Genomic DNA, 13,800 nt, shown 5'->3' on the forward strand with positions numbered 1-13,800 from the left:
TGTTTTCAGAGCAGAGTCTACAGACTAGTCTGTGTTATTTCTGTCGTAATCCGATCAATGCTTACATAAGTGCAGATCATGTGCAACTGGCTGTAAACATTCGAATCTCGTTTCCCGAAAATGGGGGGAGAAGAGGCGTCAAACGGACAAATTGGGGGGTTGGCGGAGGAGTAGCAGAGTTATCAACCAGTCCGCCTCGTTTCACTGCAACCGTTGACTAGATTGGATCGTTTCGTTTTGCGAATTCGCCGTCTTTTGAGTGCAAGCAGTATTGTTTGCGCACGCCCTTCGCATCACTACGCGCGACAAGCTCTTTGCAGATTACATCCCAAATCTGTCCCCCGTCGGGCCCGTTTGAGCCGGCCAGGAATCCGACCGCGGACAATCATCACGCCTTCTTGATAGATTATCGTGCAGGCAGGCGTTTACAGAAAACATGCAAGCTATTAAGTGTGTTGTAGTTGGTGATGGGTACGTATGTTGTTGAGCTGTGCCAACTGGCTGGGCTAGTTGGAAAAGTGAGGGTCCATATTAACGTAATTTTTTACTTTCCCCTCCTTTTTTAAATCGATATAGTGCTGTAGGGAAAACTTGCCGTATGTAGTATTTCAGTTTCTTAAATCATCTCCTGTGAACCACCGCAATAACCAGTTGAATCTCACGCTGGCAGTCCTTATCAGTTACACCACGAATGCTTTTCCCGGGGAGTATATCCCAACTGTGTAAGTACCGCACTTGTGCGTCTTTTCAGTACTCGTATTGAAGCGCAATGACCACGTTTTCTTTTTTGAAAAAAGATTTGACAACTACTCAGCAAATGTAATGGTGGATGGAAAGCCCATTAATCTCGGTCTATGGGACACTGCTGGACAAGAGGACTACGACCGACTGCGCCCACTATCATACCCGCAAACCGACGTTTTTCTCATTTGCTTTTCGTTAGTCAGTCCCCCGTCATTCGAGAATGTCAGGACAAAGGTGGCATTTTTTTTTTTGGACGTGTAGTGGCCGCAAGACTTCTGACATCAATTGTTAACAAATAGTGGTATCCTGAGATAAGCCATCACGCTCCAAACACCCCTATCATTCTCGTGGGTACCAAACTAGACCTTCGTGAGGACAAAGAAACAATTGAAAAGTTGAGAGAGAAGAGGATGGCTCCGATCACTTACCCGCAAGGACTTCAGATGGCGAAGGAGATTGGCGCTGTCAAATATCTCGAGTGTTCCGCATTGACCCAGAAGGGCTTGAAAAACGTGTTCGATGAGGCAATCCGTGCCGTATTGTGTCCCGTAGTACCGTCAAAGCGAACCAAGAAGTGCTTGATTCTGTAGGCTGGGGGAAAGGTTTTCGTATAGAAGGTGAATGTAACATCCCGGACGGGTTTATGACTCTACAATGCCATTGGCTCGCGGCTTTTCCTTTCCCGTTTTCTTTTGAGTCCTCATTGAGAGGGGAAGCTCGGAATGGATAGGCTGGATTAAATACAAACTTTCATTGTATCCTGCATGTAGAGTTGCACTTAACAATGGCCGGACATGGAAAAACTTTTGCATCGCACAGTTTGTTACACGAGAAGGAATTAGACTAATGATGCCAAGAGTAGTTTCGGCACATTGGATTTGGGTGAGCAAAGTTGGCTAGTATATTCTCGATGGTAATCAAGCTCCCAACATTCTCCAATATTCTAATCAAACAATCCGAAGCCCATGTCGTCGTCAGATTCCTCCTTTTCTTCCTCTTTCGCAGCAGCCGGTGCAGCTTCCGTGGCGGCAGCAGCAGGCGCAGCCGCAACTGCAAATTTGGAAGGATCAGCAAGGATCTCCTTCACCTGAGAGAGGTCAATGTGCGTTAATTGGGGGCTCAGAAAATCAAATGAATAAGACACATACCTTCTCAACAGCGTCGAAAGAGTACTCAGTGGTAAGACCAATGCTGATCAAGTTCTTGTAACCATTGATCAAAAGGTGGGGAACTGATGCAATGGTAGGGTACCCAATGGCCATGGATACGGCGGCAATGGTTGTGATGCCCTGAACGAGGCTAGCCAAAAGATCCGATTCATCGATATCCAAGATTTCTGGGGAGAAAATGGTACCGTTATCGTACACTGCCTGAATCGTCATACCGTACGTGAAGGGAGAAATGTTCATCATGTTTAGCAAAGTGGCCTCAGAGGCACCAACTTTGCTGCCAGCATGGATCAGAGGTACATCGTTGACGATTTCAATGGTACCCTTAGCGATCTTGGTGGGAATGCCCAATGCCTGGAAGAAGGACGTCTTTCCAGGTTCCATCCCAGTGTTACCAGCGGGGATGGTGACATCGACAGGGGCAACAGCGCCAGCTTTGGCAGGAGCCTGTACCCGATTGGCAACAATCCTCTCACGGATCTCCTTCAGGTCACCCTTGGTGAAGACAAAACCAACGTTGCCTTTGATGACAGTTAGAAGCTTCTCGTAGTTCGGGTTATCCGCGATCAAATTGCGGAGAGCCCGTCGAACCATGGTGTTCTTGCCCATGAGAACCACGGCATCACCACGAAGGCTGTGACGAACTTGGTGCATCTGGTTACTGCTGACATTATCCACGTTGACGATGAAGATCGTCGGGTACTCCTCGAGAAGCTGGGAAAGCTTTTGGAAGTAAACTTCCTTCTTCGCGCGACCTTGTATTATCAATTTAAGTCAAAATGGTTGGGGAGAATAACCATGCAAAAGCACTTACCGTCTCCCTTTGACATCTTTGGCGTGTGCAAGGGGCTCCTATTAGATCGGAATTTCAAGACAGGTCACTGTTGACATAAAAATTAGTTGTCTCGTTTGGTGATGTCAAACACACTTGCAAGCGGTCAAGCCAGCACCCCGCTCGCTCTCGACACCACAAGCCAAAACCATAGCGCATTGAATAACCGAATGGATGGATGGATGGATGAACTGACAAGACAGATGCATGGATGCTCTCCAACGTACCTTTGAGTACCCAGTTGGATGAAAATCTTTGGCTGAGAACTGTCGCAGTGCCATATGTCCTTTGGCATCTGCTTAGTCTCTCACTCGAACCACGCTAGTGTGGATGCATTCGTGAAGCAGTGCAAGCATTGGCATTATGCCACTGCCTTATCATTGGCAACCTTAGGGGCAAGACTATTGAACAAAGGCATCATTTCACTGTTTTTTTTATATTGCAACACTTATATTCCCCAGCTTCCAAGTCTTTTGCATCCCACAATCTTCGTAAGTTTGCACAATCGCACTGATACTTAGATTCCTTTCTCTTCTCCACCCGTACTCGTACCTACCTCCCCGCTCTGGGCAACGGTGATGGCAACGCCCTGTTGCTCAGTAGTGCCAGTTGCACCCATCGCTATGTCTTGCCTCGACTTCGATTCAATACTTGCTACTGCTACTTCGCTCATGCCGCTTGCGCTTGCAACACCTGCGACTTCCGAATTAGTGTGGGAGTTCAACGCCGGCATGGATTTCTGGGCCGGGACATGTTGTTCGGTCAAGGCTGGAATGGACCCCTTCGCGCTCTTATTTAATGCTACAGTAGAACCAGTCTTCCCTTGGCCTCCAGCGCTACTGAGGGCAGCGGCGGATTTAGTGACGGAGGCGGTTTTGTCCAACGCGTTGGTAGATGCGGCTTTGCTCTTCGCTGAGTCGAGAGCATTGGTGGATGCCGAAGGTACGTGCTGTTGGTTTAGCGCAGCAACAGATCCGTGCTTGCTTTGGTCTTGGACGTTGTTCCCTGTTTGCATGTTCTCGCCTGCCACCTCTGTCTCTGGCTGACTAGTGGCCAACTCAAGTGCTTGTCTATCGGTTGCGCCATCTCCGGCAGCATCCGCTTTGATGTCTGGGGCACTTGCGGTGGCCTGTTTATCCAAAACAACCGCAGATCCTGCTTTTGGACCACCAGGTTTAGCGGGGTCTGACTCCGTGGGATGGGCGGGAATTGCTGTGGGTACGGCCACTGGTTGCGCCGGGTAGTTTTGTCGTTGGGTGGAGGTGCCGCAGCCCATTCTGATGATTTTTGTGACGGAAGGCGGAAGATTAAGCGATAGCCAGGAATGTGCTCTAAGAATGGCGGACTTTTGAAGATTTCTATTGATGAATGCGGAGGACCCCATTCACCAATGGCCAACCTCAAAGTTGATTGAATGCAGCACACACCCTTGAAATCCCTCAATTGCTTACGCCATATTGTGGGAATATATAAATAGCAACCTGTCGATTGGAGCCAAGTGCATCGTGCACGTGACATCATACAGTACAGCTAAAGCAGATTAGTGTGCGCCATCACGTGCGTCACATGATCTTCAAAGATGTGGACACGGAATTGAAATGGATAGACCATCACGTGAATCACGTGATGGCGCACACTATCTCTGCTGTAGCTGTACTGTACTGTAGTGTGGAGGTGATTGAAAATGGCATTATTATCCAGATTAATCCGGTTAATCATATCGCATAATCAGCACCCCCGTCTATCGCTCAAAGCGGTGAGGCATGCATGCTAATCGGTGTGGCATGCTAATATGTTTTTTTTTAAAAAAAAACTGAGGTGAGGCGCATACCAAAGGTCTATAAAAAGGGGGCCTTTTGCTGTCTCTTCCCTCTTTCCTCTTTACCCATCCTCGACTCGCAAACCATCTGCGCAACCCTCATCGCGACTCGGTCCAATCATGAGAATGCAGATGTGGTGGTGTCGAGGACCTCGTCCGCCCGACAGCAACAGCGATCAGAACCAGCAGCAACCAGTTGGATCCGATAACAAAACTGCTATTATGCTGCCATATTTGTTGAGCTTGGTTGGTATGTATCAAGGGCATTTCTTGCATTTCTTGTCATCGGGTCATCTTCTGACATGCAGTTCTAGTCTCCAAGCCTTCGTTACTGAAAATCCTCCGGCTTGTGAGTCTCCCTGACGATGTTAACTCTCTTGCGAAGACTCTGGCTTCAATGTCAATCAAGAGTTCCGGATCAAGGCCCAGTAGGAACGCGTGTGGTGGTGGGCAATTATCCGGTTTAGAACCGTTACGTATTGCGTGTATAATGGCCTAGTAGTGGTTAGTTAGCTTTTCCGAGCCAGTTTACGCTGGTTCACTCCCTGGTGTAGTAGCTAGTGCCAGTTTCTGTCACCTCTACACTATAACGATAAACATAAAATGGCCATCTGATGACTGGAACATATCTGCAGTTGCCACATATCATTCCATATGAATCTCATCTCCCTCATCTTTCCAACAAGAATGGGTTAAGGATCAATGCTATTACTGCTATACTGCTGCAATCACAGGTATGTAATGTCTTTGTGAACTTTTCCCCACTCTCACTATCCAGTTTACTATTATCCCAACTTTCGACAACTGAGCTATTGCCAATACGCCAAAAAGTTGAGAATATATCCGCTAGCATTTACAGAGCATCTGCTCCTAATGCACAATTCATATGGGCAGTAGAAATGTAATATAATATTATTTATTCTTGTATCTGATAATTAATAGTTCAGCTCGTACGTCACACAGGGAATCGCGTGGTATTTCAGGTTCTCACGGTCTTGGTTTTACTGTACCTTGCACTTTGGACTCGTATCGTTGAGTGATTCAACCCAATGCCACTTTCCGCGCAATCCGACACTATGGAAGCGTACATAGGACGAACAAGTCACCGTAAAGAAGGAAGATATTCGGGTCCTCCTCCGGGGACGGCTGCATCCAGCCGATCTACGACTACCAGAGGAAACGGAGAGAGTTACTACATTGCAGCTGTTAGCGAAAGTCGTGGCGTTGCAGCCGAGGTTGGCGTTGCAGCCATGGATCTGCGAACGAATGAGTGCCCAGTGTATCAAGTATACCACGACGTCCCATTGTTTAAGACCGCTTAGGCAGCATACTGATGCGCTCACGACAGTTCGCGGACTCCCAAATATATGTGAAGACAGTCCACAGGCTTTGCATTTTGGATCCAGCAGAGGTAGGAGTGTGATTGATCCACAAATACCATCTTGGAACTGAACACAGCAAGTGAAAATCTGAGAGCCTGTAAAATCTACGCTAGTTAGATGATTTGGAAACGTATCCCCGATGTCGGTATGGTGCCGGTATCTAGGAAATGCTTCAATGCAAGTGTTGGCATTCGCTTCTAGAATTCATATAAGTCGCATATGTCGTGACTCATGTCCTTTGACAGGATCGACACTGAGTTTCAACTTGGACTCAGAAGTACCGTGTGGGGGGAGCTCAAGTGTTGCGAGGGTGAGAATAGCATACGAGATGCGCTAACGTCCATGGTACAGTACCGGCACGACACGCGGAGAACGGTGAGAAAACTTTTGATGCGAGTCTGGACGAGAGCAGAGAAGAATGCTGACTCAGCAAAAAGTGTCTCTACATTCCAACCACCTGCATTCTAGAAAGTTGATACCGCAAGTTTAAAAACAACATCACCGGTGTATTAGGCCACCGCAAGCGCCCACCTTCGCCATGCAGGAACTCAAAGTGTCCGACGTCTTGCGCCGTGCTTCCACATACAGTTTAGAGCAGGCAGCCAAAGGACTTGCCTCGGCGACGCACGGGTTCGGAGCTGGCACCTTACAAGTGGATGGGTCATGGTTTAAGGACTCGACTGGTAGAACGATAATGCTCCGAGGCGTCAATGTTTCTGGAAATGCGAAGTTACCGTCTACTCCATATATGCCGTCACATGTTCGAGACGGTTTCTTCGATGATGCTACCGTCAGCTTTGTTGGAAGACCCTTTCCGCTAGCGGAGGCCGACGAACATTTTGCGCGCTTACACTCATGGGGGTTTAACTTCGTACGCCTTAACATAACGTGGGAAGCTTTGGAGCACGCAGGACCGTAAGTGGCATGTGATACTCTTTATCTATAGAAGGATCCAGTTCGGGTTAGGAAAACTAACCCTACAAATATCGCAGAGGAATGTACGACTTTGAGTTCATGACGTACATCACAGAGTTGCTGCAAAAGGCGAAGAGACACAAGTTTAGAGTCTTCATCGATCCCCACCAAGACGTGGTAAATGCAACTACTTTCAATTCAGCCAACTATTGGAAGCTACTAAGTTTAATGTCTCATTGCAAATGTACTCAGTGGTCGCGTTTTAGTGGCGGATCTGGCGCACCTGGGTGGACTCTACGAAAGGCTGGTTTAGATGTGACAAAGTTTGCCGCAACGAACGCCGCCATCGTACATAATACATACCCTGACCCCGATAACTACCCGAAAATGATCTGGCCGACTAATTACTACAAACTCGCTGCTGCCAGTATGTTCACGCTCTTTTTCGGTGGCAAGACCTTTGCTCCTTCTTGTATGGTAGATGGGGTGAACATTGAAGAATTCCTACAGAGTCACTACTGCAATGCATTCGCCACTCTGGCGAAAAAGATACAAGAGGTTCCAGGGTTGGAAGATGACGTGGTTATTGGTTACGACACGTTGAATGAACCCAGTCCTGGTCTCATCGGATGCCCCGACCTCTCGAAACTTGATCCGCGGCAAGAACTTAAGAAAGGATTGACACCGACCTTCTTCCAGGCAATGCTTCTAGGGGAAGGAATCAAATGTGATGTCGATGTATGGGAGTTTACCTCATTCGGGCCGCGTAAACAGCGTACAGACACGGTAGATCCGGCCGGTGCTTCTGCATGGCTTCCGCAATCCGGTGGTTGCATATGGGCTGGTAATGGTGTCTGGGATCGTACAACGGGCACATTACTGCGACCCGAATACTTTTCCAAACATCCGAAGACCAATCAACCCGTCGATTTTCTCTCTGACCATTGGATGCCATTCGTAAGACGGTTTACAAGTGCTATTCGTGGGGTCTATCCCGGTGCGATTATGTTTATCGAACCTCCGGTCAATGAGCATCCACCGGTGTGGAATGAAGCAGCAGGAGACCCGGTTGGCAGGTTGTGCTATGCTCCGCATTGGTACGACGGGCTCACTTTAATCAGCAAACATTTCAATACCTGGTATAATGTCGACTACATTGGGTTCCTTCGCGGAAAATACTCTCATCCGGCATTTGGACTGAAACTTGGGGATGCGGGTATCCGAGCTGGTTTCAAAAGTCAGCTCAAGACCTTACGTGATGAAGGGCTAGAATACATGGGTATACTTTATGATTCCTAAGATGTCGCACATGGCGTAGACTAACGATTTGGAGATAGGTGAATACCCATGTGTGTTCGGTGAGATAGGAATTCCATATGATATGGATAATCGTATCTCATATCTCACCGGAGACTACACGGCGCAAACACAGGCTCTTGACTGCAATATGCACGCGCTGGAGACCAATTTACTTAATTTCACCCTTTGGAACTATTGTCCAGACAATAGTCATCAATGGGGGGATGGTTGGAATGGGGAAGATTTGAGCATCTGGTCGCCAGCCTTCCCGAGAAGGAAGGGGTCCGCCATCGCGGGGAAAGCCAATGTCAAGATACCGCCTATGGATGTGAACAGAGTTGGTCCCTTGGAATCGCACATCGGAAAGACATCCTGCATGCATGAGGAAGAAGCTGGGAGCATTGAAGGGGGCGGGACTCCAGTTGGGCAAGGTGCTTTCGTGAAATCCAGCTCTTGAGAGATAAAAACTTACAAGATTGACATGTCGCTTTTTCCAGACTCAGCCTACCTTGATCAAGGTGGCCGCGCAATACCAGCCTTCGCCCGTCCCTACCCCGTCCTCACGCCAGGGACCCCGATGTCCCTTCATTTTGATCTACATAGTGGCGTTTTCACTTATACCTTTCGACATAGCCTGTCATCTGGCCTCTGGGCGACGCCGGGGTTGGATCCTTCTTCTAAAGCATTAGAAACTGAACTTTACGTCCCACGCGAGCACTATCACAACGCAGAGCAAGATGCAGAGGTGTGGGTTAGCGAAGGTCTTCTGCGATGGGACCAGACAGAACAGAGATTGTATTGGAGATGCGGCTGTGATCCAGGTTTTAAAGCACAGACAACACAGTCCGGTAATAATGAAGCGAAGAGGGAAGGGGGAAACTACGATCTTGGACCCGGCGTGGAGCATACTATTGTGATTAAGAAGCGAGTACCGGGGGCCAAGCCCCTATCCGTCTTAGCAAAGGAGGCTAGGGAGAAAAGATTGGAAGGGACAGATGAGAAAGACGCGCGAGTTGCACTATGTCCAACGCCAACAAATGAATGCGTCATATTATAGCCACTTGAGTAAGATCTAACGTACACCTGTCCATGCCAACCCTTATTTATATACATCACGGATATCTGAGACCTTCAAGCAAGGTGGGCTCTCAGAGAGCACGGTACCGTTATAGGCCCCTGAAATGGCTTCATGTTAGAAAGCATAGCTCAACAGAAGGGACGGTGTCGTGCTTATTGCATGTGCCGTATTTATATGTTCATCGAAATCTTCATCGATCCTCGTCGTCGAATAAAGGGTTGAATTCGCTAAAGGCGCCCAGAGGGTTGCCTCTTAAACCCAAAACTCTCTGTTTCCACCGTCCTTCCAGATACAAGCGCTCTAATTTGTAACAGTCTTCTGCGATCCTCTCGGCTTCGTCAAAGCTTCCCAAGATTTGCAAGATGAATGCGCGCAAAACCAGTGTCCGAACAACGCTCTTAACATCTCCTATTTTGCAGAATGCTGCAGGGTTACGGGGGATGGTCAAGGCCTGTGCGCAATGACGTGCCAGACCGAATGAGCATGGTCCTCACCTTCACGCGCTCTCTGCAATGCATGCAAAAGAAATTCAAGGTGTTCAATTTTTTCATTCTCCCAAGTCAATTGGGCCAGGGTCAACTCAACATAGGTGAGCTCGACCTCAGCACGCATCAAGGCATGATGCCTAGAAACACACGGTAGAATTGACTGTATCGTGTCCTTGGCTTGATGTATGTACCCTAATTGGTTCAATAGCTTTGACAGTAGGACCACCGATCGATCGCGCTGGAACGTCAGATGGCCGCGGTCTGATAGGCTAATACTGGTAAGCACATGTGTAAGGGATTCAACACTGTTGTTCGCGGCCTTATCGAGAGTTTAGAAAAAGTCCGCAGTAGGGGCATATTTGCCGCAAATTAGACACCAACTTACTAAGTAAATCTCAGCAAGTCCGAGCTGAGCATGAACAAATTGATAGTGAGCATTTGCGCCAAGATTCAGAGCAAACATCAATTGCTCATAGAGAAGGGCCAATGCCTTCATACGGTGAGCACGTAGGGGTTTAGTAGAAAGCGCTTCTGATTTTAAAATTGCAGCATAGAAGCTCACCTCCGCGGGTCGCTCAGATTCTTGAGCCAAAGCAATCCGTTGGAATGATGCAGCACACGCCATCTGGACGTCATCTTCCGCCAGAGAGTCCAAATGTGATACAGTGAGCTTGGCATCTTGAATTCGGCCTCTTCGAGTAATGTTCCAGTATTAGAATGATTGCTGGGCATATCTCGTAAGAAGTTACCGTACCTGAGCAAAGATCGCTGGAATACGATATCCAGAAGCGCACTATACCATCGGCTTTCAGCAGTAGGGGCAGCACATGATTCGCAAAAGGTCTTAGCCGCTTGCAGGGCAGTTAATGCCTCGTGAAAGTTGCCCTCAGCTGCATTCTGACAGTGACACGCATCAGCAAGAAATATGCAACATTTACCAACGATGAGTAACCAACGTCCGTTCTACTCACATAGAGGGCGAGCATACAAAATCCTAGGGGTTTATCGTCCCCAGCGCTGTATGAGATGTTTGTACTCTGCAACTGGGCATACAAAGTAGCCAGCAACCAGTTACCTGCTTGATACATCATAAACACGAAGCCCATCATCCAAATGGCAAGGGACAAGTTCTCACCGGCGCGGCTCCAAATTTCTCCTCGTAATAGATGAGTAGATTCAAAGAAATGTCCCACTGCCTTGTCAAGGGTCACATCTGTGGTATGCAGCAGCTCACCAAAAGCCATAACAGGATCCTGTGAATACAAACTTAGTAGGGATTTATATCTGTTGGGCTGAATGAAGACCTACTGCCTCAACTATGGATCGAATTCTGGTCAGTTGATTCACGCTTTGCCATAAAACTCTGTCAGAAGCTTCTCGCTCTTCCTTGTTATGTGGGACGATTTGTCGAGTGTGTTGCTGGTCGCTCCAACTCGTCTGTTTGGATGGTCCTTGCAAGCGATGCTGAAGGCTTTGCGGACCGTAAATGCAACTTTGAAAATCTATAAAACGCTGCTTTGAACTACATACGTTTGTAACAAGATCAAGCACGGTTGGTCCTGCATATCCTGCGCCAACGGGATGGCCTGATCAATAATCTGTGGCGGTATTTGTAAGTCTAGCACATTCAGTTGTCCCAACTCAACAAGCTTAACAAACCGCAAGTGCTCGCCGGTGAAGTTTGAATCGGGTATACACCAGGGCAGTGTTAAGCCGCGCATAGTGGTGAACCCACTTGCTAAATCTGAACAAAGCTCTACAATTGGTGAAAGGTCACCGGCAGCAACTCGTAACGTCACACATACTTTGCTCCGTAACTGCCTACTAGCTGTTCTTTGGCGGAGTACATGAAGTAGCGAGAGAGATTTTCCAGGGCCCCTTGCAGTTCCCCCGCTCTCATGCAATTAAGGTAACTAATCCTGGCAATTTAGAACACCATAACAAAGATGCTTTACATCTCAACTGCATACCTCATCCAGTCCGCTTTCGGCTCCCGTTGTAGATCACGACATATTAGGGATACTTTTTTCTGGAGCTCCTTCGGCGTATCGTTGCCTATCCAATCTAAAAAAGCGCATATTTTACATGTCATGCAGTGCGACAGCAAAGGATTACCGGTGAATGTCTGCTCGAACCTTCTAATACATCCACTTGCTTGTCCATGAACAAATGTACATCGTGGATTGCGAGAATATCTAATGCGCCGCCTGTGGACAAATTATTGAGGATGCTACCTTGGAGGCATCGACCGCTGGAGGAGCTTGGACTTCCCACCTTGTCCGAAATCCTTCATCTGCCGGAAGTCCGAGCCATTCCGATATCTGATCAATGCGTCATAAAACTTGCAGGCTTTATCAAAGTCATTCTTCAGAGCGTTCACGTCCAGTATAGTCTCCCGGATAAAGACACCAACCGGAGATGTCATGTTATACCGCGGGCTGATGTCCTCCTACATGGGTTGGTCAGGGAGGTGTCCATGTCGGTGCATAATGGCACATAGATGATTCACTTCTGTCAGGTCCTCCTCAAATGGCACGAATAGGTCGAACATTGTATCCACCGAGACGAGAGCAACATCAAGCTGAGCGAGCAACGAAGTGGGAAAGTCAGTGTACATCGTACAAACGCAGGAATTTTCATTGCAGTCCATACATACCCTTTCGATTACAGCTTCTGACCAAGCGCGATCACCGCTATAGGGATACTGGACTGCCAATTTTCGCATAAACACCCCGAAGGGCGGATCCTGCAAGTCGGCTCTTCCCTGCCGACTGATCAGAAAGTGGCCGACTCTGCCTCCAAGAACTCAAAACTTACCTCAATTTCCTCTAGCAAAAGCTGACTCAGGGACTGTTTCCAGTGACACGCATAGTCGTCCGGAAGGTCATTGTACAGCTGGAACACAATAAGCACGGCGACTTTATGTGGTGTCAGGAAGGGCATGAGGAACGGCCGGACACTTGGCGGGCAGGTCATGACCCCGATCTGTAATGTTTCTGCCGTGCCATTCAACACGGGCATGGGATGACCGAATGGTCTCCGTTGCATACAAAGATCGTCCACTTGGAAGCTACAAATGCAACGCGTTTGTCCAATTTTGCAGAAGATATGCAGCGTGTTGGGGTTGATCTCCAATTCCCAAGGTCTTTGGTTTCCATGATGCGTTTGTCCAAACTGAACTTGAGTACCAAATTGATTGTGATGGTTGAACTTATGTTAGCACAAATTACATCTGTATATCACCTGGAAATATTAATAAATTATGCACCATCTGGAAATATTACAAGCATTACATGGGTTGGGCTTAGGGTTACAATGTGTTATTTTTCTGAAGTGTTCAGAATTGAAAGTGACCTTAATTAAAGCTGTGAGTATGCTCTAAAACAAAGGAATACTAGTGGGAATGCATGCACACAATGCACTTTGTGAAAGGGACAAAGTCTCAGGACTTGTGTAACTGGATCCAGTCAGTTACATCTGCTCCAGTCTCATGACTAAGAGCTACACATGACTCATCTGATATGTGAGTCATATGTGTTGTGAGAATCACAGTCTCCCTCTTGTGAGGCACAGCCATTTAGAAATTATGTGAGTGAAGAAAGAGAAATAAAAGGTTGTCCATGGATGGATGAAACAGGGGTAATCATCCAGCAGGACACAACCAATATCCCAATCACCAAAGAGTATTACATTTAGGGTTAGGGTTAGGGTTAGGGTTACAAGGGTGTCCCCGGGTAATGGGTTTTCCTAAAATTCACATTTTAGTCACTGAATCCTTCATCTATGCCTACTAAATGCCCTCGCAAAAAGGGTTCACTAGGGTCTCTCTGTAACTGAAGAAAAATGCAAAGGGTTAGGGTGTAACAGGCTAGCAGGGACAAGAAGACAACAGAAAACTAGGGAAGACTTGGTTACTCTTGTTATTTTCCTTTGAGGGGCCTCAGAGAGGTCCTCTTTTTATAGACAAAGGGGCTGACAAATGCTATATCCTAACTACCCAATCAGATCTCACCCACATCATCCTAAACTATTTGTCAGCCTATTGCACCATTTGCAACCAATCAGAACTCATAC

At 47.5% G+C, this 13,800-nt stretch overlaps 5 protein-coding genes across 6 annotated transcripts; 2 read left to right on the top strand and 3 right to left on the bottom strand.

Moving 5' to 3' along the window:
• Positions 1–136: 136 nt before the first annotated feature.
• Positions 137–1,574, top strand: SPPG_01925 (small GTP-binding protein domain). The gene is made up of 5 exons (XM_016750235.1): positions 137–471; positions 577–596; positions 671–722; positions 798–978; positions 1,044–1,574. Exons 1-5 carry the CDS (start codon positions 437–439, stop codon positions 1,332–1,334), a joined length of 579 nt encoding a protein of 192 aa, XP_016610885.1. The 5' UTR covers positions 137–436; the 3' UTR covers positions 1,335–1,574.
• SPPG_01926 (ribosomal protein P0) lies at positions 1,477–3,013 on the bottom strand. The gene is made up of 4 exons (XM_016750236.1): positions 2,973–3,013; positions 2,728–2,794; positions 1,893–2,668; positions 1,477–1,831 (listed from the first exon to the last, which is right to left on the bottom strand). Exons 2-4 carry the CDS (start codon positions 2,741–2,743, stop codon positions 1,688–1,690), a joined length of 936 nt encoding a protein of 311 aa, XP_016610886.1. The 5' UTR covers positions 2,744–2,794; positions 2,973–3,013; the 3' UTR covers positions 1,477–1,687.
• Positions 3,014–3,147: 134 nt separating this feature from the next.
• SPPG_01927 (uncharacterized protein) lies at positions 3,148–4,175 on the bottom strand. The gene has a single exon (XM_016750237.1). The coding sequence runs from the start codon at positions 4,127–4,129 to the stop codon at positions 3,263–3,265; it is 867 nt and encodes a 288-aa protein (XP_016610887.1). The 5' UTR covers positions 4,130–4,175; the 3' UTR covers positions 3,148–3,262.
• Positions 4,176–6,427: 2,252 nt separating this feature from the next.
• On the top strand, positions 6,428–9,583 carry SPPG_01929 (uncharacterized protein). Its single transcript, XM_016750238.1, has 5 exons — positions 6,428–6,861; positions 6,939–7,038; positions 7,114–8,140; positions 8,199–8,591; positions 8,658–9,583. The coding sequence occupies exons 1-5, from the start codon at positions 6,485–6,487 to the stop codon at positions 9,215–9,217; spliced, it is 2,457 nt and encodes an 818-aa protein (XP_016610888.1). The 5' UTR covers positions 6,428–6,484; the 3' UTR covers positions 9,218–9,583.
• SPPG_01930 lies at positions 9,174–12,937 on the bottom strand. 2 transcript variants are annotated; one of them, XM_016750239.1, is made up of 17 exons: positions 12,544–12,937; positions 12,383–12,490; positions 12,236–12,307; positions 12,001–12,175; positions 11,862–11,933; positions 11,697–11,790; positions 11,532–11,639; positions 11,386–11,470; positions 11,257–11,324; positions 11,035–11,197; positions 10,862–10,979; positions 10,698–10,801; positions 10,481–10,623; positions 10,289–10,418; positions 10,112–10,216; positions 9,733–10,045; positions 9,174–9,661 (listed from the first exon to the last, which is right to left on the bottom strand). In XM_016750239.1, the coding sequence occupies exons 1-17, from the start codon at positions 12,772–12,774 to the stop codon at positions 9,429–9,431; spliced, it is 2,322 nt and encodes a 773-aa protein (XP_016610889.1). In that variant the 5' UTR covers positions 12,775–12,937; the 3' UTR covers positions 9,174–9,428. The 2 variants fall into 2 exon arrangements, with proteins under 2 accessions (XP_016610889.1, XP_016610890.1); XM_016750240.1 differs by having other exon boundaries at positions 10,698–10,804.
• Between the last annotated feature and the right edge of the window lie 863 nt (positions 12,938–13,800).

Source organism: Spizellomyces punctatus, assembly GCF_000182565.1.
Source record: "Spizellomyces punctatus DAOM BR117 chromosome Unknown supercont1.3, whole genome shotgun sequence".
Classification (NCBI taxonomy): Eukaryota; Fungi; Chytridiomycota; class Chytridiomycetes; order Spizellomycetales; family Spizellomycetaceae; genus Spizellomyces; species Spizellomyces punctatus.